This window comes from Syzygium oleosum, unplaced genomic scaffold (assembly GCF_021117445.2).
Source record: "Syzygium oleosum isolate NSW1041296 unplaced genomic scaffold, Sole_v2.1 Sole_v2.33, whole genome shotgun sequence".
Taxonomy (NCBI): domain Eukaryota; kingdom Viridiplantae; phylum Streptophyta; class Magnoliopsida; order Myrtales; family Myrtaceae; genus Syzygium; species Syzygium oleosum.
In genome coordinates this window covers 1,907,001-1,928,675 of record NW_026607517.1, presented here as the reverse complement: position 1 = coordinate 1,928,675, position 21,675 = coordinate 1,907,001, and the positions used below count along the sequence as shown (strand labels likewise).

General features: G+C 41.6%; 3 protein-coding genes across 7 annotated transcripts; 2 read left to right on the top strand and 1 right to left on the bottom strand.

The window, feature by feature from the left end:
- The first annotated feature begins 3,802 nt into the window (after positions 1 to 3,802).
- On the top strand, positions 3,803 to 9,289 carry LOC115672526 (extra-large guanine nucleotide-binding protein 1-like). 5 transcript variants are annotated; one of them, XM_056304783.1, is made up of 10 exons: positions 3,803 to 4,054; positions 4,381 to 5,695; positions 5,824 to 5,961; positions 6,049 to 6,153; positions 6,252 to 6,416; positions 6,602 to 6,779; positions 6,872 to 6,946; positions 7,177 to 7,418; positions 7,743 to 7,909; positions 8,456 to 9,289. In XM_056304783.1, exons 2-10 carry the CDS (start codon positions 4,550 to 4,552, stop codon positions 9,030 to 9,032), a joined length of 2,793 nt encoding a protein of 930 aa, XP_056160758.1. In that variant the 5' UTR covers positions 3,803 to 4,054; positions 4,381 to 4,549; the 3' UTR covers positions 9,033 to 9,289. The 5 variants fall into 5 exon arrangements, with proteins under 5 accessions (XP_056160758.1, XP_056160761.1, XP_056160760.1 ...); XM_056304785.1 differs by lacking the exon at positions 3,803 to 4,054 and having other exon boundaries at positions 4,076 to 4,937; positions 5,085 to 5,695; XM_056304784.1 differs by lacking the exon at positions 3,803 to 4,054 and having other exon boundaries at positions 4,077 to 4,937; positions 5,061 to 5,695.
- Positions 9,290 to 10,587: 1,298 nt separating this feature from the next.
- Positions 10,588 to 13,125, bottom strand: LOC130135461 (uncharacterized). The gene is made up of 3 exons (XM_056304788.1): positions 12,506 to 13,125; positions 11,677 to 11,752; positions 10,588 to 11,607 (listed from the first exon to the last, which is right to left on the bottom strand). The coding sequence occupies exons 1-3, from the start codon at positions 12,945 to 12,947 to the stop codon at positions 11,508 to 11,510; spliced, it is 618 nt and encodes a 205-aa protein (XP_056160763.1). The 5' UTR covers positions 12,948 to 13,125; the 3' UTR covers positions 10,588 to 11,507.
- Positions 13,126 to 14,126: 1,001 nt separating this feature from the next.
- LOC130135460 (extra-large guanine nucleotide-binding protein 1-like) lies at positions 14,127 to 18,686 on the top strand. The gene is made up of 11 exons (XM_056304787.1): positions 14,127 to 14,434; positions 14,564 to 15,077; positions 15,159 to 15,239; positions 15,368 to 15,505; positions 15,593 to 15,697; positions 15,796 to 15,960; positions 16,146 to 16,323; positions 16,416 to 16,490; positions 16,714 to 16,955; positions 17,264 to 17,430; positions 17,977 to 18,686. The coding sequence occupies exons 1-11, from the start codon at positions 14,274 to 14,276 to the stop codon at positions 18,551 to 18,553; spliced, it is 2,403 nt and encodes an 800-aa protein (XP_056160762.1). The 5' UTR covers positions 14,127 to 14,273; the 3' UTR covers positions 18,554 to 18,686.
- Positions 18,687 to 21,675: the final 2,989 nt, after the last annotated feature.

The window sequence follows — 21,675 nt, the reverse complement described above, 5'->3', positions numbered from 1 at the left end:
TATGTTTCCCCCCTTTAGCTATGTAATAAGATTTGTCCAATGATCGGTTGTTATTTCATGCATGATCAAGCGGAACTTCTTGTTGCCGATTTAGTGATTTTCAGTAGTTGCTTGTTATTTCATGCATGGGTGTTTCATCATTGGAGCTATATTCATGGGCACATGCCCGGCCCTGCTTATCACATGGGTACGAAAGGACGTGGAGCGTCATAATAGATTTCAAACCGTTAGATTGAACCAAAACAACCCTTTCGTTTTTCTTCTCAAATTTCCCCCCTTTAGCTATATAATAAGATCTGCCCAATGATCGGGTGTTATTTCATGCATGATCAAGCAATACTTCCCGTTGCTGATTTAGTGATTTTCAGTAGTTGTGCGTTATTTCATGCATGGATAAGTGCACGGGTGTTTCATCGTTGTAGCTATATTCATGGGCACATGCCCGGTCCCGACCTGCTCAACATGTAGGTACAAAAGGACGTGGAGCATCATAATAGGGTTCGAAATGTTTAGATCGAACCAAAACAAGCCTTTATTTTTTTTCTTCTCAAATTTCCCCCCTTTAGCTATATTACAAGAATCGATAGCACATGCGCAACTTAAACTCTACCGTTCAGTTCCAAACTAAACTTCGACTTGGTGTTTGGGTTGAAATCGAAGTGAAGCAAACAAAGTCAGTTTCAATTGGTTCAGTTCCAAGCTTTGATTCGATTTGGTTTGATTCGTCGTCCGAAATTAATTTCTACTCACCCATCGGATTGGACTAGGCCCGTTGATGGCAAGCAATGGGTTGGGCCTTGAACTCAAGCAATGGGTTCGAACTTTTAAGGTGCTGCTCACCCACGAAAAGATTGAGAGTCGGTACGCAAATCGGAATTCTCGAGCCCAATTGGATAGTGAGGAAAGAAAAAATTAATATGCAATGGTAACTTTGTATTGACGCGGTTGGCTGGAGGGTCGGAAATTTTCGAGTTTGAGAATTGGAGATCATTTGTTCGAATCGCACCAATTATGTGCGTGCCGTTCTGGATCAAGACCATCCGTATAAATCAAAGGCCTGGATTTAGGGCCTGTTTGGTTCAGCAATTCCAAATGACCCCAAAGCCTCTTGGCTAAATGCAAATAACGTTTGACGATTTGTTTGGAGCACTTTGGGAAAATGCAATTGCATTTCCAAAGGTATCTAAAGGCCTTTGGCTTAAGGTAGGTCCAGAGGCACTTTGGCAAGTTGCATTTCTAGAATGTAAGTTACTGTTCATCACATTGTTCATCTTCCCTGAGCAGCAGGTTTGAGGTCGGCAACCACCACCTGAGGGGTCACGCGACGACCTTAGGCTGGTTCCCTCGCCTAAGATCGCGCAACCCAAGCAAGCATTGGCTTGGGTCACACAACCTAGGCAACCCCATGCGGCGGTTGCTGAGGTCAAGCGACCCTCAAGCGACGCTTGAGGTCATGCAACCTTAGGTTGCCTCGCCTGAGGTTAGGCGATCTTAGGTGACGTTGGCCGGCGGCCGTTTTGGCCGTTCGGTGGCTGAGCTCCACCTCAAACATTTAAAAAAAAATAATTAGCAAAAGTTCTTTACAAAATTAGTTTTTACCAAACGGTATTTAGGCCAAAGTTACTTTCAAATGTGATTTTAAAATATACTTCACCAAATACTTCTTGCATTTTGAAAAATCCCTTTAGCCCAAAGTCATTTGCATTTTGTTAGAGACATTCCCTTAAAGTCAAACCAAATGGGCCCTTAATCGGTTCATGCGGCTTGTATAGTGCTTCACGTGCTTACCCGAGTCTCTACGCAATCCCTGAATTATAAAAATAATATATATCATATGGTTTATAAATCATGTAAGCGGAATTTCTTTTGCATAAACCCCTTTCAATTTTTCACATTAGCAGGAGATGGGCATCTTCTCTTGTTAATAGCAAAAGACCCAACAAAACTTTTCCAAAGAAAAACAAGAAAAGACCCAAAAACAAAGACTCCCAATTAGATCAGCTTGAGATCATTCAGCTACTAGGCCATGCTTTACTGGGGACGACATATTCACAAAGACTTTGGGAAACTCCTAGGTTCTTGCCATTTAATAATTTCCAGGGTCTCCTTTTTACATGCACTACAACACCACCACTCTAAAGTCGATTTCAGTGGTCAAGTTCCATCTTCGGCGGCCACTGATTTTTCCTTTCCCCTATCAATATCCCCATCGGTTCCTATCGATAAAGTACGTCGTTATAGTGTATTTCTCGATTAAATCGATGAATATATGTCAATTCATATCTATTTCTAGTTAAATTGACTCCGGGGTTTCTTTCGATATCATACTTTTGTCTTTTCCTATCGATAAAACATGTTACTATAGTGTATTTCTTGATAGAAATCGGTGAACATAATCGATTTTCAGTCGAATTGACTCCGGATTTTTCCCCATAGATTCGTTTTGCAGTATTCTAACATCGCACGAGAGATTGCCGGCATTTACCCGACGGTGTCCTGTCTTTTCTCTCACCGATTCTACCGTATAACTCACCGAGCACAGCGAACTATTGTCATCCGATTGGCGTGGGATTAGATTGGCTTATTACAAAAAACGTGATTTTTTTTTTCTTTCTTAATAGTCCTCGGGGGAGAAGGTGCTTAGAATTTGAACGGGTCAAAGTCAACTTCGGCAATGAAATCCACGACGCATTCATAGGCTCCCCCATTAGTTTTCAGCGTAATGCTCTTCCTTTCCAAACTACTAAGGTGGTCTTGTGGGGTATGCCGTGTTATTGACTCCAACGTCGAGTCACTTGAAAACAATGATAATGGTTGTGTCATTCGCCAATGTCCATCACTTTCCATCCAATTTTGGAGATTTAAAAGTTATTTTCGATCATTAATTCATCGTACTCGCTTTCACTTCTATATATATATATTTTTCATTTGAGTCAATCATAATAGTTGATCTTCTATTGGATTTTATAATCTTCAAGACATTATAATTTTCGGTCGGCCCTGGCCATTCATCGACTCAAACTCCATTTTTTTGGGGGTCAAGAGATAATTAGCGATCCGATCACGTTGACCGTTGCTTTTGAGAGTCCTGTATTTATTGCGAAATGTTCGATTTGAGCCGTATTTATTTGCACCGACTTGCTACTCGAAACTCTGAGGTCGACGAGCCTGCCATTGTGGCCCATCAAAATTTAGTAGTCAGAAAGTCTTTTCACATGACTTATGCTGTAATTAAGCAATGCAACTGTTCAGAAGTTTGCTCGGTCATAATCTCGTCGAAAATGGGCGATCCTATAACCATTAGGCCAACCACCTTAGTGATTGCAAGCCTAAATGTGTTTATCATTATCAACCAATAAATTTTTTTTTCCTATCGATTGCCATAAATATTGCAAGAGAGACAAATTTCGCGTATAAAACATGGCACATACAACGTTCGGTTACATGATCTTGGACCGCTGACTTGATCAATCGATCAGATCATTACTCATTTCACGAGATGTCTGTTCAAACTTTTACGTGACAACACATTGTTTTCTACACGAATGACTTCCGTCGGGATTAATTTTAAAATAATTATTCAATTATAAAAAAAATAAAATACTCAAATCATCAGCGATGCTGATCGAGACACACGACGCGTTTTCCCAAACGATCAATGCGCACGCGTAATCAGCCGGTTCCGCCACGCGTACAGAGTGTCCGGCGTTCATCCCGTGTCGCGTGAAGATTTCAGCTGGCAATTCACCCTGATCAGATCAGCGGCGTTCGTCAAATTTCGCGATCTCGCGCCCATTAGCCGGGCACCGTGCGTGCGCATGCAGAGCGCAATGCGTACGCGCGTACTCGTAAACCCAGTCTTCCACCGTCCACCGTACTCCTCGGGCGGGGTAAGTAGTCCGGTCATCGCTTTCGGTGCCGTTCGCAATTCCAAGCGTCCTCCAGTCAACACGGTGTGATTCGGAAGAATAAACAAGGAACGGCCCTTCTCCTCCTCCTCCTCCTCCTCCTCGGTAGTCTCCTCTCCAGTCCAGTCTTCTGTGCCGTTTACTCAGTAAGATTTTGACCCCCTGACTTCATTTGATTTCCTCCCCCACCTTCGTTTCTTGGTTCTTTCGTGCTCGAATATTATAGTCGTTCTCGAATCCCATGCGAGTTCTCGAACCAGTTTTGTGTGTGCGAGTGTGTGAAACCCACTGGCTTTCTAGGGGGTGAAGGGAACATCATTATTGGTTTCCCGTCCTCTCGCTTCTTCTCCCCTGCTTCGGTTCTGGCTTAGCAGCAGCACCCTGTTCTGAAACTTCATGCTCCTTTTTTTTTTTTTTGGTTGTTTAATTTCTATTGGTGTTGATCTTCCGTTCGTGGTTCGTGAGGTTCTAGTGTTTTGGTTTCCCGGGAGTGTCGAAATAGCCGGCTGAGTTCCTTCTCGGGTTAGCTATTTAATGCCTTGTGATACCGTTGTTCAACATTCTCTTGGTGCTTCATACGAGCCGGGTGTTGCTATTTTGTGCTACTAGGTTTGGTGGTTTGTTGTTTTTAGGACCTGGATATGACTGCACTTCTGAGAAAGTTCTTGCCTGTTGTTAGTACAGTCCCTAAAGAAGAAAATGACGATGGAGATTATAGCCTTGAGTACTCCATCGCTTTGGAGTACAAAGGCCCTATCTTCTCTGGTGATATTCCTCAAGCTCTACCCGTCAACATCGACGAAATTCCGACGGCTGCTGTTTTCCCGGCGGAGTCGTTGTTGCTGGATAGGTCATTGCCGATCATTCAGCCCATTAGGAAGAGAGATTTCAACCAGAAATTGTTCAAGGAGCTGGGAATAAGCAAAGAGGTATTCTATTCGGCTCATTCAATTGAGCCTTCAGTTGGTAATGCGGGCTATGGCACTCGCGCGCTTGGCAATGGAAACGATACCTCCCTTAAATCAGCAGGTGAGTTAGATAGTTCTAGAGGTAGTGATCATGAGGATGAACGTGTTTCTAAGTCATCTGATTCGGTCGAGGGTGAGACGAATATTATAGCTGAACCGAAATTACCTGATGATTTTGCGGAAGCCAATATGCAAATGCAATCTGCAGATTCCGCTCCTCCCCGCCCGTCCTCGAACAATTTGTCCCAAATGGAGGAGGATTCTGATAATGAGATGCCCCGCCACGCCAAGAAACCATCTGCTGTCACTTTCAGAGATCCGGACTCAGCTGATATTTTTGACGAAGAATCGGTTTTTAACGAGGTCGACAGTTTCCCTGTGAAGCAAAGAGCTGAAAATAATGGAAAGAAAGGGTCATGCTACCGCTGCTTTAAAGGGAGTAGATTCACAGAAAAGGAAGTTTGCATTGTTTGCGATGCAAAGTATTGTCAGAAATGTGTATTAAGAGCTATGGGATCTATGCCTGAGGGAAGAAAATGCGTCACCTGCATAGGCTTTAGGATCGATGAAATGAAGCGAAGTAACTTGGGGAAATGTTCTAGAATGCTAAAGTGGCTATTGCCAGAATCAGAAATGAAGCAAATAATGAGTTCTGAGGTATTGTGCCCAGCAAATCAAATCCCTCCAAACCTTGTTTATGTGAATGGCGAGGCTCTTGATGATAAAGAGTTGCTTTGGCTGCGGGGCTGCCCAAATCCTCCGAAAAAGCTAAGGCCAGGATACTACTGGTATGATAAAGTAGCTGGGTTTTGGGGTAAGGTGAGTTTGAAATTTAGCTTAGTTGAGCTTGTTTTGATGCTTCCGTCTCCTGTAACTTATCATTGCATGTTATCTTTTGTCACGCTACGAAGAAAGCTGATGATGTTGAATCTTGGTCAATTTGACAGGAGGGGCAGAAACCATGCCAAATAATCAGTGCCCAGTTAAATGTTGGGGGTTACATCAAAAGAGATGCTAGCAACGGAAACACAGATGTATTGATTAATAACCGGGAAATTACGAAAGAAGAGGTTTGGATGCTCAAGGTGATTGTCTAGGCATTATTTCACTCTGCTTGACATGCAATTCATCCTATGACAATCGACTGAATGCTTGTTCTTGAATTTTTGCAGTCAGCTGGAATTCCATGCGAAGGAAAACCTCATTTTTGGGTGAGTGCAGATGGATCCTATCAGGAAGAGGGGCAGAAGAATGCTAAAGGCCGTATATGGGACAAGGTAAGTCCTCGGTGATGATGTGGAATTTTTGTTATGGTGATTCGCTATCTTCTTTTAGTTATTGAACTTCTGGCGATGCTTGGTGTTTCCATCTACAGACTAAGACAAAGCTAGTCTGTGCAATCTTGTCTTTGCCAATTCCTCCAGATAATGCAAAATCTGGTGAAGAAACGACCAAAGACAGCCGTGGCCAGAATGATCTTCATCACAAACTGCTTCTGGTCGGCTTTGATAAATCCGGCACAAGCACTATATTCAAGCAGGTTAGAGTAATTAGAACAGTTCTAAGCTTTGATTAATCTTAGACAAGCAGTGATTCATGCTCCATCATGTGCTTTTCTAGGTAGACCCAACAGCTTTGTTAATCTTGATGTCAAGCGAAGCAGTGTTAAGTTCAGGGGTATAATGCTGTCTATGTGACTTTTAGTCAATTATGTACTAATTTCAGGCCAAGATTCTGTATGGTGTCCCCTTTTCTGAAGATGAACGTCAAAATATTAAGCTTATGATCCAGAGCAATCTATACTGCTATCTGGGCATACTGCTCGAAGGACGTGAGAGATTTGAAGAGGAAACTTTGAAGGGGAAGGGGAAAAGCCCGTTAATTGACCAACCCAGTTCTTCGGGTATGTTGTGAAGAAAGCTAACTTCGCCTCTTCATATATTCCTCTGTGATGATGGAAATAGTTATAGTCAGATCTTGGCATATCGCTTGTAGGGTGCAAACAGTTCGAAAGAGGAAGCTCAAGGGAGAAGGGAAAAGGAGTGACGATCGATGGATGCCGCTCTTCAGGTATAATATAAGGATTGACAGCATCTTTTGAACCTCTCTCTTAACTGCGTTTCTTCCTCTTGAGTTTGAACAGTTACTGTGGGTTGCTTTAGAGCACTGAGCGATGGGATGTGAGGCATTTGGAAAAGTCACATGCTCTAAAATGTCATAGCAGAAATGAATCTACTAGTTTTCATATATATATATTTCTTCTTCTGGATCAGCTGGACTAATTACTAATCAATTGACAGAGAAAATGTATCCGAAGGAAACTAAGTTGACCTATTCCATGGGCTCAAAGCTAAAAGCATTCTCAGATTGGCTTCTCAAGGTAATAGCATCTGGCAATCTAGAAGCCATCGTTCCTTCTGCCAGTCATGAATACTCACCTCTTATTGAGGAACTGTGGAAGGATGAAACCATTCAAGCCACATACAACCGAAGGAACGAGTTAGAAAAGCTCCCTAGAGTGGCTACATATTTTCTTGAGCGGGTGAGTTCTCACATCTTGATCTCTGTTCTGATTACTGGCAGTTCTAGCCTTAAATCAGATCCTTTTCCTGTCCTTGTACCTTTCTTAATTTGTGGGTTTGCCATTTTTTGTATGCTTCACTCCAGAGTCGGTAATAAATCACGATTTCACCTACGTTGCAAAAGATGTTTTTATTATTTATTTATTGAAATAACTATAATAAAAAAGGCACTTTCTCAATGGCCTAGACAGTAGACATATTTGATTCCAGCTTTGTATTCTGTGCAAATATAGTCATAAATTTGACTGCTCTGTCTCGCCAACTTAGACTCTCTTTCTTATCAGGCTGTTGAGATTTCAAAAGAAGAGTACGAGCCCTCTGATATGGATATTCTGTATGCAGAGGGAATCACCTCTTCTAATGGTCTTGCTAGCATGGAATTTTCATTTCCCACGCCAGCAAAATCAGATGGATACATCGACTCTATCGATCAGCGCTACAGCAAGATGAGGTACAGCCTTCTTCACTACACATTGCTTGATGATTTTGTCAACCACAGATTTGAATATGGTCGAGTGAATTTGGTAAATCAGCTATTTTTCATCCAAATTTAATTGATGAAGTGCTAGGACTTGCCTGTATAGCAATTAATCATAAGCTACTAAACGGGCCCGCAGTTTACTAGTTTACTACCCGAGACGACAGCCAAAACTTTAGTAGCTAAAACAATAATTCTGTGCTCTCTTGATAACCCGAAAGAACAGTTATCAGACAAATTGGGAGATCTAAGTGGCCTTTTTGTGTTCTGGACCTAATTGTTTCTGCATTGTTACTCCTCGGACAAATGTCGCACCAAAATGCACTTGATAGAAAATCGCCATCAACTACTAATTCTTGTAAGTTCATCAAACTACTAAATTATGGTCGACCGGGTTGATATATGATGTCTGGCAAATTAAGCAAGCAATTTACTTGACTTGGCAGGATCGTACTAGCCAGAGTTTGCAGAATATTGGTAAACTATACTCTATTTGACATAGCTTGGTTGAATCTGTAGGTACCAACTCATCAGGGTGCATCCTAGAAGCCTAGGGGAAAACTGCAAGTGGCTGGAGATGTTTGAAGACGTTAATATCGTCTTGTTCTGCGTCTCATTGACAGACTACGACGAGTCCTATGAGGACAATAAAGGATTACTAATAAACAAGATGATGGCGAGCAAGCAGCTATTTGAAAGCATCGTCACTCATCCGACCTTCTATAAAAAGGACTTCCTTTTGATTATGAACAAGTTCGATCTGCTCGAAGAAAAGATTGAGCAGTCTCCTTTAACTCAATGTGAATGGTTTTGTGATTTCCATCCAGTGATCAGCCATAACCACAATAATGGGACTTATGTTAATCCGGCTCCTTCATTGGCACAACGTGCTTTCCACTACATGGCAGCGAAGTTCAAACGGCTCTTCCATTCGCTTACCGAACGCAAGCTGTATGTTTCCCTAGTTACGGGACTTGAGCAGGATAGTGTAGATGAATCTCTTAAGTATGCGAGGGAGATTATGAGTTGGGACGAAGAAGATATCACAATCATCAACGAGGAATCTTCTGCAAGTGTGGAGACAAGCACCTCTTAGTTTTTTGGTCTCTTTTATAGTTTTTCACTCTCACAATCGGCGACAATCTGGTTATGCCTAGTTAAGAAGGCGTGGCTCCACAAACTTTAGTCGATATATACTGGCACATAGGTAAATCTTATGAAGTGGAATAGCTTCGTTTTTTTATTCTTTCTTATGATGCATTCAGAAGATGTACTCATGTAAATGTAGAATGAAATGCATCTCTTACAGTAAACTGTTCTCGGGATGAATGAATGAAGGAACTATTTTGGCCATATCGTTTTCCATATTGATTATAGAAACAGGGTCTATACTTAACTGTTATTGCAGATTCACAATCCAACTCTGGAGCCTCATACTGTAATGGGTGAAAGAGTTAGGCTTCGCGTCACTTGAAAGAATCCAGGGATTAGCAATCTTCTTCATCTGTCAGGTGGTTTGATTTTATCAAAGTTATGGTGGTTATAGGTGAATTCTAATCGCACTGATTGAGAATTAGCCAAGCAAAAGTTGCGGTTCACATTTTCAAAGGGCGTTGATTGGCGCATAACCAGAACTTTTATGCATATCCTTAATAAATTATCATCGAAACCTCATACAGGAGAAAACATCTGTACAATCGTTAACAGGGTGTAAAGCGATCCATAAGCAAACAGAGAGTGTCCTCGGACAATGTGGTCTCTGTCTGGACGCCTTTCCCTTCTGCCTTGTCTTTCTTGTCTTCGACTTCACCTCCTTTATTGGCAACTTCCTCTTCATGCTTTGATTTGTGCAAGACAAACTTCCCGAACCAGACCTTCTCTCTTAGCGTTCCCAGCTCATTCTCCCACATCTCCACCGATGCGGACATCTTGACCACGAACAAAGGAACACTTCTTGATCGAAAGCAGCACAAGTTCTTGATGGGATCGAAAGTTTGGATCTTTACTAATTCTGGTGCATCGATACCAGAAGAGAAGCAGATGGGTATAAATAAAAGAAGCGAGAGAATGATGGGTTGGTTGAAGAAGACCATAGAAATGTCCTGTTTCGCGTGGGAGAACAATAATTGAAGTCCTTCGGAGGCCATGAATACTGTCAAAACGTGAGGGACAAGGTGAAGGATATAACTCGAGAATATTCTAAAATAACGGCTCCGTTTTATCTCGGGGGCGGAGAAGTGATTGGATTCTGAATGCCCAGTCAGAGTACAAGTATGAACCCAAGTTTTGATATTGATCAGTCTTTTAGTAATATTTGCCGAACCAGTCTTGATATTGGAGAAGTATCATTTGGGTGCTTTGAGGAAATTCCAGTCCTGGGTTGAGGACAATATAGCAGTTGAGTTCATCTCTTGGGTGATGAGATCCGTCTTATCACTATACCTTCTTGGTTTGGAAGGCAGTAATGCAGACTGATAGCTAGTAACATATTTGAAAAATTCACCAATTCCAAACATTAAGTCCGTGGTTTCGGATCATGGATCGTTCGTTATTCGCCCAATTGAGTATTTGGTTGAATTCATGTGTCCTATTCGAAATATCAGATAACATGATTCAATAGGTGGGCACAATTTCAATCAACAAGGCGACGGTTTGGAAAGAACATAGTTCAACTACAAAATATGCAACACACTCCAGTTGCTCGTAACGCGGTATAACTTGGCCCGCAACCGCGTTATAACTGAGAATGCCAAAGGAACTGGAAGAACCGAAGTGCTCGACATGCAGCCATCACCTATTTTCACGGAACAAGAGAGATCGTCCTTGAGTTGGAGGGAACGTGTGCAATTGCCTAAACCCCATAAGTCTCCTTATGGGGCCGCAAACGTTGCGGTGTGATACAATGAATTGTTTCCGGAAACAGTTATCCTTCTTTTGGCTCATTTCCCACTGGACAAGCCCTGGCCATCATTCTCCAGCCAACTGATTAGCCTTCGCAACGTGTGGTGTAAGCATCCAAAGCTGTCCATCTTTCCAACTCTATAAACCAATCAAGAACTTGGAAGGCTCCTATCCCGCTGATGGAGCCACGAAGTTAAATGGCTCTTCTTCAAGTCCTCGTACTGCCATCATCATCAAAACAAGAAAAACCAGACAGAGGACTTCCTGCTGTGAGACTCCGAGAGACCACCAGTTCCCAGGGAGAGAGGAGAGGTGTAAAGCACTCCCATCACATGGTTTCTCTCGGTGCGAGTCCAAGTAATTTGGAGCTATATGTATCGAGCCAGGATGAGCAGAAATTATATTCCTAGTCCAAGCCCAAACCAAAGTACCAAATTGACCTGGCAATCAATGTGCTGCAACTCACTCACCAGACAGCGAGATTTGAAACAAGTTTGACCAGCACTTTGACACACCATTTGCTTATTCCCAGTTTTGCTCGTATCCATTTTGGCTCCATTGAGTTCAGGAGTTGGAATTTGCATGCAAATGCAGTATGCTGCACATTGCACCATGTGATGTTTTGAGAATGCAGCTCCCAAATCCCATCCGAATCGCTGTCGTCACAAACTCAAATCCACGGTGTCCACCCTCCATACATGTTGCAAAGGTTATCCACGCTAGAAGCTTGCTTGATTAGATAATCCACCTGCTCCGCTGTGCTCACTTCTCTGACAATAAAACACGTTGCTGTTAATACAAAATTATCACAGAGTATGAAGAATCAACAAAAATTTTACCTGGCTTCATCAATATCTCGGCCATCTAGTTTCATCTCTATGCGCCTCAGTACAGACAATGCGTAAGCATTTTTACCTACAGATGACCGAGAACGTAAAAAATAAGATTATGACCCAATACAAATACATAGTTTTTGATAAATACGAGACATAAAAAGCCATAACAGAGAACCAGAGAAATATTATCAGATCAACAATTCCAGAAATGAAAGAACAAATTCAACTGATTAGAATATTAGACAAAGCGCGTTAGTTAATCGTAGAATAAGGCCAAGTGGTAACATATTAAACTTTCGTGAACTAGTATGAGCCCTGTATCAGTGTCTACTGGGAAAGTTGCAACCTTCTAGCATCCATTTCTTTTCCACCACAAATTCATAAAAGAAAATTATCGTGGTAATTCTCGTGGTCGCCAACAGAACATAGGCTGAAATATTGGTCAGGCACATCAAACAAAACTGTAACTGAACTGTTGAAGAAATGAAAATCCTGCTGAAATGCAGTTGCAAGGTTCGTTCATTCATGACATTAGACATCAAATCACATAACCCGTGCATGTTAGCTTATCAAACTTCAACAGTCACTGGTTGACCCAACTAAAATACAATCTTCAGGGTAGAGATCTGGATCCAGGTTTCAGTTCAGCTATCGCTAACAAATACTGTGATTGGAAGTTAAGAAAGAAAAATATTCAAGCCCAAGCCTTTTAGTCCCCAAGTTTCGGCCAGGAGAGGCCGTCCGAAAAAACGCTCAGACGAGGAAAAGAACTTGCAAAACCATTGCAAAGACATCTAAGAAAAAGTTGAAAGTACAAAGATGCAATACTTACCCCTGGAAACTCGACCACCAGCATGGCCATTGGGATTAGGAGCTTCACTATATCCATCATCAATGATATTTCGGGATGTGGGCATCTCATTTTTACCTCTATACTCCAGCTCTGTTTCCTTATCCAAGGTGTCTGAAGCGAAAACAGGGAAAGCTATATCTTGATCCCTTGTAGATGCCCCATCATTCGGTTGCTCAGTTGTCTCACCTCTAAGTGGCATTACAGGAATACTCTGGCTATATTTGGCCCCTTCATGTGTAATTTCAGTGATCTGTCGGGGATCACTTTGGGATGAAGGATCCGTACATGTAGCCCCATCATCTCTGCAGCTAGAGTTGATCTCTTCTGCTAGGTCTTTCAAACTATCTGCAATACTTGCTTCAGGTGAGGAAACACTGGATCCCAAACTGCTAGTGCATATGCTGTCTGGCGGAGACACCATCGTTTATCTTGCAAAGAAAGTCCGGCAAGGCTCGCAAAATCCTGCGTGATTTCCTCATCAGGTGCTGGTAATTCCCCCTCCCTGTCATTGAAGGAAGAGGCATTGCCTGAAAAATTCGGCCTTGACAAATCAGTTCCCGGTAAATTTTCTTCCTGATTATCTCCTGCACCTTCAAGAGCCTGGAGAGAATGCAAGTTGAGGCTTACCTAAGTCAAGTGGTAATTGCAATGAATGGCAGCAAAGACTTAACAAGGGCACAAACCTAGCCTAGTGGGTCTGATGTTGACATGCGAAGTTCTGACAATAGTATCCTCAACATTAGACTCATCGGTATTATATTGTAATAATCAATAAGGTATTCATATTTGTAAATAATCATGTCTTCCGTGAGCGAACCAAATACATTAAGGTTGATTGTCAATTTGCACGTGAAAAAGTTCAGAAATGAGAGACCATTCTTCAACGTACAAGGACGTATGATCAGTCTGCAGATATTTTTACTAGATGAGTTTTTTATGCAACAAGTTGGGATTATTTGATATTTACATCCCAACTTAAGAGGGAGTGTTAATAAATATATTAGTGAGGGTAAAATAGTTATTTTACGAGGGTTTGATCATATATATATTCTTGTAATTCCTTTGTCAATAATTATAAGAAATGATTATCTCCTTAAACACAGTCAAACCCCACGGCTCCACAACGCCGTAATCCACCATTTCCATAAAATGCTACGGCTCAAACAGCTAAAAAAGTCGAACTTCACAACTCGAATTCCACCGAACTTCGAATTTAAGCCCTAATTCCGAAAACTCCTCCGATTGGAAGGACGGAGGGCGCGAGCACTTACCAGGCGTTGCGACGCGCAATCGATCCGACCTGACGAGACTAAGCATGCACGCGTAAACTCTTCTCTCGCCTTTCCTGTTCTTCATTTTCTTTCCCTTTTCCTTCTTCCTTCCTCTTGTTCTTTCTTTTCCCTTCCCCTCTTTTTATAACACTTCTTTTTCCTTCTCTTTTAAAAATAAAAATAAAAAAATCAATCCCACTTTTTGATCAAGACAAGAGAAAAAGAGAGGCAAATAACACATCCAACTTTTAAAAATCCGTTGGGGTCCAGGTGGAAGTTTCCCTCCAAGTCCAGGAGGACAGGGTCGCCACCCGTTTCCCCGTTTCCTACTTTCTTTCCAGGACGACGGAGAGTCAACACCTCCTCGGTTGACTCTTCCTACTTCGAAAGCCAAAGTCAGGAACGAACGAGTTCCTTCCTTCTCGCTCGATTCATCATCCACGCCAGTCCGATCCCTTCATCCTCCGCCACTTCCGATGGTGTTCAAGTACTACACTTTCGTCATCAACGATGATTTCCTCAACACTCGGCCCGGCTCGCCGCCAGCCTTCTCGCTTTCGCCATCTCCTCAAGCTTGCAGTGGTTGCATCGGCGTCGTCAGCAGATTCGGCGAATTGCAACTCCGGGATCGATCCAGGTACGGTCCTTGTCGGTCGTCTTTTGCAAGCCCGGTTGCTAGGAACCTGATCATCCTCCCTAGTGCTGCTTGAGATCGTCGATTCTCTGTTTAAAAAATTTTACTTCTCATCTCCATGTCGTGCGTCAGGGACGGAGGAGCCGTGGTGGAGATGCGGAACGAGGATGAGACGAATATTATAGCTGAAACCTCGCATTTGCCGAATTTACCTGATGGTTTTGCAGAAGCCAATATGCAAATGCAATCTGGTCTCAGCTACTGTCACTTCCAGGTCAAGAAACCATCTACTGCCATTTCCAGAGATCCAGACTCAGCTAATATTTTTGACGAAGAATCGGTTTTTAATGAGGTCGATAGTTTCCCTGTGAAGCAAAGAGCTGAAAATAATGGAAAGAAAGGGTCATGCTACCGCTGCTTTAAAGGGAATAGATTCACAGAAAAGGAAGTTTGCATTGTTTGCGATGCAAAGTATTGTCAGACATGTGTATTAAGAGCTATGGGATCTATGCCTGAGGGAAGAAAATGCGTCACCTGCATAGGCTTTAGGATCGATGAAATGAAGCGAAGTGACTTGGGGAAATGTTCTAGAATACTAAAGTGGCTCTTGCCAGAATCAGAAATCAAGCAAATAATGAGCTCTGAGGTATTGTGCCCAGCAAATCAAATCCCTCCAAACCTTGTTTATGTGAATGGTGAGGCTCTTGATGATAAAGAGTTGCTTCAGCTGCGGGGCTGCCCAAATCCTCCGAAAAAGCTGAGGCCAGGATACTACTGGTATGATAAAGTAGCTGGGTTTTGGGGTAAGGTGAGTTTGAGATTTAGCATAGTTGAGCTTGTTTTGATTCTTCCGTCTCTTGTAACTTATCATTGCATGTCATCTTTTGTCACGCTACGAAGAAAGCTGACGATGTTGAATCTTGGTCAATTTGACAGGAGGGGCAGAAACCATGCCAAATAATCAGTGCCCAGTTAAATGTTGGGGGTCACATTAAAAGAGAAGCTAGCAACGGAAACACAGACGTATTGATTAATAGCCGAGAAATTACGAAAGAAGAGGTTTGGATGCTCAAGGTGATTCTCTAGGCATTATTTCACTCTGCTTGACATGCAATTCATCCTATGACAATCGACTGAACGCTTGTTCTTGAATTTTTGCAGTCAGCTGGAATTCCATGCGAAGGAAGACCTCATTTTTGGGTGAGTGCAGATGGATCCTATCAGGAAGCGGGGCAGAAGAATGCTAAAGGCCTTATATGGGACAAGGTAAGTCCTTGGTGATGATGTGGAATTTTTGTTATAGTGATTCTCTATCTTCTTTTATTTATTGAACTTCTGGCGATGCTTGGTGTTTCCATCTACAGACTAAGACAAAGCTAGTCTGTGCAATCTTGTCTTTGCCAATTCCTCCGGATAATGCAAAATCTGGTGAAGAAACGACCAAAGACAGCCGTGGCCAGAGTGATCTTCATCACAAACTGCTTCTGGTCGGCTTTGATAAATCCGGCACAAGCACTATATTCAAGCAGGTTAGATTAGTTAGAACAGTTCTAAGCTTTGATTAATCTTAGACAAGTAGTGATTCATGTTCCATCATGTGCTTTTCTAGGTAGACCCAACAGCTTTGTCAATCTTGATGTCAAGCGAAGCAGTGTTAAGTTCAGAGATATAATGCTGTTTTTGTGACTTTTAGTCAATTATGTACTAATTTCAGGCTGAGATTCTGTATGGTGTCCCCTTTTCTGAAGATGAACGTGAAAAAATTAAGTTAGTGATCCAGAGTAATCTATACTGCTATCTGGGCATACTGCTCGAAGGACGTGAGAGATTTGAAGCGGAAGCTTTGAAGGGGAAGGGGAAAAGCCCGTTAATTGACCAACCCAGTTCTTCGGGTATGTTGTGAAGAAAGCTGCCTTCGCCTCTTCATATATTCCTCTGTGATGATGGAAATAGTCATAGTCAGATCTTGGCATATATCTTGTAGGTCGCGAACGGTTTGAAAGAGGAAGCTCAAGGGAGAAGGGGAAAGGACTGATGATTGATGGATGCCGCTCTTCAGGTATAATATAAGGATTGACTGCATCTTTTGAACGTCTCTCTTAACTGCATTACTTCCTCTGGAGTTCGAACAGTTGCTCCGGGTTCTTTTACAGCACTGAGCGATGGGATTAGGCATTTGGAAAGTTACATGCTCTAAAATGTCCTAGCATAAATTAATCTACTTGTTTTCATATGTATTTCTTCTTCTGGATCAGCTGGACTAATTACTAATCAATTGACAGAGAAAATGTATCCGAAGGAAACTAAGTCGACCTATTCCATGGGCTCAAAGCTGAAAGCATTCTCAGATTGGCTTCTCAAGGTAATAGCATCTGGCAATCTGGAAGCCATCGTTCTTTCTGCCAGTCATGAATTTTCACCTCTTATTGAGGAACTGTGGGAGGATGAAGCCATTCAAGCCACATACAACCGAAGGAATGAGTTAGAAAAGCTCCCTAGAGTGGCTACATATTTTCTGAATCGGGTGAGGTCGCACATCTTGATCTCTGTTCTGATTATCTTGCAGTTCTAGCCTTAAATAAGATCCTTTTCCTGTCCTTGTACCTTTCTTAATTTGTGGGTTCGCCGTTTTTGTATTCTTCACTCCAGAGTCGATAATAAATCACAATTTCACCTACGTTGCAAAATATGTTTTTTTTTTTAAATAACTACTATAAAAAAGGCACTTTTTCAATGGCCTGGACATATTTGATTCCAACTTTGTATTCTATGCAACTATAATCACAGATTTGACTGCTCTGTCTTGCCAACTTAGACTCTCTTTCTTATCAGGCTGTTGAGATTTCAAAAGAAGAGTACGAGCCCTCTGATATGGATATTCTGTATGCAGAGGGAATCACCTCTTCTAATGGTCTTGCAAGCGTGGAATTTTCATTTCCCACGCCAGCAAAATCAGATGGAAACATAGACTCTATTGATCAGCACTACAGCATGATGAGGTACAATCTTCTTCACTACACATTGCTTGTTGATTTTGTCAACCCCAGACTTGACTATGGTTGAGTTATCTGGTAAATCAGCTATTTTTCATCTAAATTTAATTGATGAAGCGCTAGGACTAGCCTGTATAGCAATCAACGATAAGCTTCTAGATAAGCATGCAGCTTAACTAGTTTACTATCTGAGATGATAGACAAAACTTTAGTAGCTAAAACAATAATTCTGTGTTCTCTTAATGACCCGAAAGAACAGTTATCAGACAAATTGGGAGATTTAAGTGGCATTTTTGTGTTCTGGACCTAATTGTTTCTTCATTGTTCCTCCTCAGACAAATGTCACACCAAAATGCACTTGATTGAAAATCACCACCAACTACTAATTCTTTTAAGTTCATCAAACTACTAAATTATGGTCAACCAGTTTAATATATGATGTTTTGCAAATTAAGCACGCAATTCACTTGACTTGGCAGGATCGTACTAGCCAGAGTTTGCAGAATTTTGGTAAACTATACTCCATATGACATAGCTTGGTTGAATCTGTAGGTACCAACTCATCAGGGTGCATCCTAGAAGCCTAGGGGAAAACAGCAAGTGGTTGGAGATGTTTGAAGACATTAATATTGTCTTGTTCTGTGTCTCATTGACAGACTACGACGAGTCCTATGATGACAAAAAAGGATCACTGATAAACAAGATGATGGCAAGCAAGCAGCTTTTTGAAAGCGTAGTCACTCATCCGTCCTTCTATGAAAAGGACTTCCTTTTGATTATGAACAAGTTCGATCTGCTCGAAGAAAAGATTGTGCAGTCTTCTTTAACTCAATGTGAATGGTTTTGTGATTTCGATCCAGTGACCAGCTATAGCCGCAATATCGGGACTTATGTTAATCCGGCTCCTTCATTGGCACAAAGTGCTTTCCACTACATGGCAGTGAAGTTCAAACAGCTCTTCCATTCGCTTACCGAACGCAAGCTGTATGTTTCCCTAGTTGCGGGACTTGAGCAGGACAGTGTAGATGAATCTCTTAAGTATGCGAGGGAGATTATGAATTGGGACAAAGAAGATATCACTTTCATCAACGAGGAATATTCCACAAGTTTGGAGGGAAGCACCTCTTAGTTCTCTGTCTCTTTATAGTTTTTCACTCTCCCAATCGGCGACCATCTGGTTATGCCTAATTAAGAAGGCGTGGCTTAGTCAATATATACTGGCACAAAGGTAAATCATAAGAAGTGGACTAGCTTGGATATTTTATTCTTTCTTATTATGCATTCAGAAGATGTAATCATGTAGATGCAGAATGAAATGCGTCTCTTACAGTAACTGTTCTCTGGATGAATGAATGAAAGAACTATTTTGGACGTATCGTTTTCCATATTGATTATAGAAACAGGGTCTATACTTGAATAGAATTGCAGATTCACATTCCTGACTCTGGAGCCTCATACTGTAATGGGTGAAAGAGTAGGCTTTGCGTCACTCGAAAGAATCCGGGGATTACCATATCTTCTTCATCTGTCAGGTGGTTTGATCTTATCTAGTTTATGGTGGTTATAGGTGAATTATAATCGCACTGATTGAGAATTAGCCAAGCAAAAGTTGCGGTTTACATTTTCAGATGGCGTTGGATGGTGCATAACCTGAACTTTTATGCATGTAAATCATGCGTGCATATCCTTGATAGATTGTCATTATAACTTCATACAGGAGAAAACACCTGTTAATGTAAAACGATCCATAAGCAAACATAGTGTCCTCGGACAATGCGGTCTCTGTCTGGACGCCTTTGCCTTCTACCTTGTCTTTCTTGTCTTCGACTTCACCTCCTTTATTGGCAACTTCCTCTTCATGCTTTGATTTGTGCAAGACCAACTTCCTGAACCAGACCGTCTCTCTTAGCTTTCCCAGCTCATTCTCCCACATCTCCACCAATGCAGACATCTTGACCCCAAACAAAGGAGCACTTCTTAATCGAAAGCAGCACAAGTTCTTGATGGGATCGAAAGTTTGGATCTTTACTAATTTTGGTGCATGGATATCGGAAGAGAAGCAGACGGGTATAAATAAAAGAAGAGAAAGAGTGATGGGTTGGTTGAAGAAGACCATAAAAGTGTCCTGTTTCGCGTTGCAGAACAATAATTGATGTCCGTCGGTAGCCATGACTACTGTCAAAACGTGAGGACAAGGTGAAGGATATCGCTCGAGAATATTCTAAAATAACGGCTTCTTTTTATCCTGGGGGCAGAGACGTGACTGGATTGTGAATGCCCAGTCAGAGTACATGTATGAAGCCAACTTCTGATATTGATCAGTTTTTTGGTACTATTAGACGAACCAGTCTTGATATTGGAGAAGTATCATTTGGGAGCTTTGAGTGTGACATCCGCAATTTTTTTCGTAGTTTCTAATATTTAGGACATTAGTAGTGAGATTATTAAGGTAATAAAATTAATTTAGTAATTGTCAACGGGGACTGATACGTTCCAAATTACGTATCGCATGAATTTCAAGCATTAAAAATTTTATTTCTATGCTATACTTTTTATTTATGATTTTAGCGATTTCAAAATAATTTTCTGAATTACCGGCATTTCAAACGAACACCGATTTCTCTATTTATTTACCGCAATGTATAATATATACCCAAAATACTTTAATATCTTCCTCTATTCAATTAAATTATGCTATTTGTCATTTTATTAGCATGAATAAATGTCTTAATTTTCACTCTATTTTGTCACATGCCTAATTAAAATATGACATCATGCATGACCTATTGCATTTTGACCCTAGCAAGTTATTATCTAGATATAACCATAGTTACTTGCTATTATAGCCTTTAACCCAAGTAAATAAATGTGACCCCAAAATACATTTAATTATGGTGAAATTTTGGGAGATAAGAGCTACAGAACATTTCTCTTCCTCCTGTTCTTCACGTCTGCTCCCTTCTTCTTTCCCTTCACGAACACATTTTCCATTTGGCTTTCTTTCAAAAAAAAAATTTTTTGGTAAAGACACGTATCGCACGTGACGCTCTGGGGCGTCACATTGAGGAAATTCCAATACAGGGTTGAGGACAATATAGCAGTTGAGTTCATTTATTGGGTGAAGAGATCCGTCGTATAGCGATACCTTCTTGGTTCAGAAGGCAGTGATGCAAACTGATAGCTACTAACATACTTGAAAAATTTACTACCGCCATCTGAAATTCGCCAATTCTGAACATTTAGTCCGTGGTTTTGGAACATGGATCGTTTGTTATTAGTCCGATTGAGTATTTGGTTGAATTCATGTGTCCTATTCGAAATATCCAATAACATGATTCAATAGGCAGGCACAATTTCATCCGATAAGGCGACAGTTTGGAAAGAACATAGTTCAACTACAAAATACGCAACACACTGCAGTTGCTCATAACGTGATATAACTTGGCCCGCAACCGCATTATCACTGAGAATGCAAAAGGAACTGGAAGAACCGTAGTGCTCGACATGCAGCCATCACCCATTTTCACGGAACTAGAGAGCTCGTCCTAGAGTTGGAGGGAACGTGTGCACCTGCCTAAACCCCATAAATCTCCTGATGGGGCCGCAAATGTTCTGATGTGATACAATGAATTGTTTCCGGAAACAGTTGTCCTTCTTTTGGTTGCTTTCCCACTGGACATGCCCTGGCCATCATTCTCCAGAGAACTGATTAGCCTTCGCAACGTGCGGTGTAAGCATCCAAAGCTGTCCATCTTTCCAACTCTATAAACCAATCAAGAACTTGGAAGGCTCCTCCGGCTACAGAACGATATCCAGCTGATGGAACCAGGAGAAAAAAAATGGCTCTTCTTCAAGTCCTCGTGCTGCCATCATCATCAAAAGAAGAAAAACCAGACAAGAACTTCCTGCTGTGAGACTCGGAGAGACCACCAATTCCCAGGGAGAGAGGAGAGGCGTAAAGCACTCCCATCACATGGTGTCTCTCGATGCGAGTCCAAGTAATTCGGACCTATATGTCTCAATCCAGGATGAGCAGAAATTATATTCCCAGTCCAAGCCCAAACCAAAGTGCCAAGTTAACCTGGCAATCAATGTACTGCAACTCACTCACCAGACAGCGAGATTTGAGACAAGTTCGACCAGCACTTTGACACACCATTTGCTTATTCCCAGTGTTGCTCGAATCCATTTTGGCTCCATTGACTTCAGAAGTTGGAATTTGCATGCAAATGCAGTGTGCTGCACATTGCA